Below are 3,243 nucleotides of genomic sequence, written 5' to 3' on the forward strand. Positions count from 1 at the left end.
ATTCTGAGATTAAAGTCAGAATTCTGAGGAAAAAGTCAGGATTCTGAGATTAAAGTCAGGATTCTGAGATTAAAGTCAGGATTCTGAGATTAAAGTCAGAATTCTGAGATTAAAGTCAGAATTCTGAGAAAAAAGTCAGAATTCTGAGATTAAAGTCAGAATTCTGAGATTAAAGTCAGATTTCCTTTTTTTTTAATTTTTTTCAGTGGCCCTAATCGTCTTCCGTATCTTCTCATAATAAAATAAAGCATTGTGTTTATTTGTGCTGATCCAGATCTTTGTAAAAGAAGTTGCCTAAACTTGGAAATCATGTATAAAATATCCAAATAATTTTAGCAGAAATTATACAACAAAGTAAAATATAAAGTTGGCTAAATAGCAACAACAAAGTTTGCCAAATCTAGTTAGCTAACTACTTACAGGGAAAGAAATGTCCTAACAAATTATAGCAAAGATAGCTAACAAGCTATCATTTTGTGATAATATTTTAATTGTGGTACTTGTTATTTTCCTTTTAACTTCACCAATTTTATAGGGGTGAGAATCTTGAAATAATTAATTTGATAAAAAAAACTGTATAATGTTAGGTTTTATTGTTTTGGGTTTTTGCAGTACAGCCCTGCTATGTTTTTATTGAAACAAAATAACTTACATTTCTAAATTTTAAGCAAGGAAATTAAATAATGACAATTAGACAATGTAATTATGAACTAAAAACATCTATGAAATCTACACTTCTTGCCTGCTAATGAGTTGAAAGCTGGGCACTACCTCCTTTCATCTGAAAAATAAATGAAACTGTCCCTGATTTTTAAATTTTTTTTATATTTATATGTCAGTGTCTAATTTTCCCTCCCACCGTTTGGGTCTAAAATCTTGTTAAAAGAGAAAAATAGAACAAGTGAAAAGAGCAAAGTGACCACATTTCCATCCATTCCGAGCTATCTGTTATCTGGCTGCAGATAGAGTCATTACCTTTCTTCCTCCATCTGTCCGTCAATACAAGGTCCATTAAGCTGAGCAGCGCACACTCAGATCCATTACAGCAACAGACATTTCCTCTTTTCCCACTCACACTTGCCCTTTCATTAGATTGAAGCCCAGGTAATGCAGAGTCCAAAAATAGCCATCAATGAACTGTCTTACCAAATTACACGTTAGAGATACAACTGTTGTGTAAATCTGAGCCTTTATAATCTGTTCATATAATGTGTTAGAGTTCATCCACTCACCTCTCATCACAAACGATACTTTCTTTATTTCCATGTGGCCGATCTCTGGTGATTTTGTTGTGCCAGGAAGTGTTAATACAGAATCATATCTCATGTTCAAAATGACTTGTAAAGCCCCGAACCCATTAGCAATCAATTAGCGATCACATTTTTGGTTCCATGTTTCCCAGATAAAATTTGCTTTTTCAAACAACATTTCAGCTTTTGTTACGTTCTCATGATGTCGCTCTTCAAAGCTGCATGGCCTTTAACAGATGTGGAAACTTCTATGTCAGTTTGGAGAAGAAAACCCAGATTACATGCTTGTTTCCTCCGCCATGTGTTCTGAACTCATTTATCTGCTCTGTGTGTGTGTGTGTGTGTGTATGTGTGTGTGTGTGTGTGTGTGTGTGTGTGTGTGTGTGTGTGTGTGTTCGTTCATAGCTCACTGCTGGAGCAGAAGGAGGACCTGCGAAAAAGACTTTCCTACACGACACACAAGCTGGAGCTGCTGCAGAACGAGTTCGACTCCACCAGGCAGTACCTGGAGACAGAGCTGCGGAGAGCACAGGAGGAGCTGGACAAGTTCACAGATAAACTGCGCAGGTGGTCCCACAGTCCTACAGTCCTACAGTCCCACAGTCCTACAGTCCCATAGTCCTACAGTCCTACAGTCCCATAGTCCTACAGTCCTACAGTCCCACAGTCCTACAGTCCTACAGTCCCATAGTCCTACAGTCCCACAGTCCTACAGTCCCATAGTCCTGCAGTCCTACAGCCCTACAGTCCTACAATCCTACAGTCCCAGAGTCCTACAATCCAACAGTCCTACAGTCTTACAGTCCCATAGTCCTACAGTCCTACAGTCCTACAATCCTACAGTCCCACAGTCCTACAGTCTTACAGTCCCATAGTCCTACAGTCCTACAGTCCTACAATCCTACAGTCCCAGAGTCCTACAGTCTTACAGTCCCATAGTCCTACAGTCCTACAGTCCTACAATCCTACAGTCCCAGAGTCCTACAATCCCACAGTCCTACAGTCCTACAGCCCCACAGTCCTACAGTCTTACAGCCCCACAGTCCTACAGTCTTACAGCCCCACAGCCCTACAGTCTTACAGTCCCAGAGTCCTACAGTCCCACAGTCCTACAGCCCCACAGTCCCATAGTCCTACAGTCCGACAGTCCTACAGTTCTACAGTCCCATAGTCCTACAGTCATACAGTCCTACAGTCCTACAGTCCCATAGTCCTACAGTTCTACAGTCCCACAGTCCTACAATCCCACAGTCCTACAGTCCTACAGCCCCACAGTCCTACAGTCTTACAGCCCCACAGTCCTACAGTCTTACAGTCCCAGAGTCCTACAGTCCCACAGTCCTACAGTCCTACAGCCCCACAGTCCTACAGTCCTACAGTCCCATAGTCCTACAGTCCCACAGTCCTACAGTCCCATAGTCCTATAGTCCTACAGTCCTACAGTTCTACAGTCCCATAGTCCTACAGTCCTACAGTCATACAGTCCTACAGTCCCATAGTCCTACAGTCTTACAGTCCCAGAATCCTACAGTCCTACAGTCCTACAGTCCCACAGTCCTACAGTCCTACAGTCCCACAGTCCCACAGTCCTACAGTCCCACAGTCCTACAGTCCTACAGTCCTACAGTCCCACAGTCTTACAGTCCCACAGTCCTACAATCCTACAGTCCTACAGTCCCACAGTCCTACAGTCCTACAGTCTTACAGTCCCAGAGTCCTGCAGTCCCACAGTCCTACAGTCCTACAGTCCCACAGTCCCAGAGTCCTACAGTCCTACAGTCTTACAGTCCCACAGTCCTACAGTCCCATAGTCCTAGAGTCCTAGAGTCCTAGAGTCCTACAGGCCTACAGTCCTACAGTCCTACAGTCCCACAGTCCTACAGTCCCATAGTCCTACAGTCCCATAGTCCTACAGTCCCATAGTCCTACAGTCCCACAGTCCCACAGTCCCATAGTCCCACAGTCCCACAGTCCCATAGTCCCACAGTCCCAC

At 43.2% G+C, this 3,243-nt stretch overlaps 1 protein-coding gene across 5 annotated transcripts in view; it reads left to right on the forward strand.

The window, feature by feature from the left end:
• The window catches only part of si:dkey-174m14.3 (brain-enriched guanylate kinase-associated protein), a 45,868-nt gene that overhangs the window by 30,811 nt on the left and 11,814 nt on the right, over positions 1-3,243 (forward strand). For all 5 annotated transcript variants that reach the window (XM_014019980.1, XM_014019984.1, XM_014019982.1 and 2 more), the window contains one exon: positions 1,656-1,817. In XM_014019980.1, the coding sequence (XP_013875434.1) occupies positions 1,656-1,817 (162 nt within the window). The remainder of the gene's footprint in view (positions 1-1,655; positions 1,818-3,243) is intronic.

This window comes from Austrofundulus limnaeus, unplaced genomic scaffold, assembly GCF_001266775.1.
Source record: "Austrofundulus limnaeus strain Quisiro unplaced genomic scaffold, Austrofundulus_limnaeus-1.0 Scaffold237, whole genome shotgun sequence".
Classification (NCBI taxonomy): Eukaryota; Metazoa; Chordata; class Actinopteri; order Cyprinodontiformes; family Rivulidae; genus Austrofundulus; species Austrofundulus limnaeus.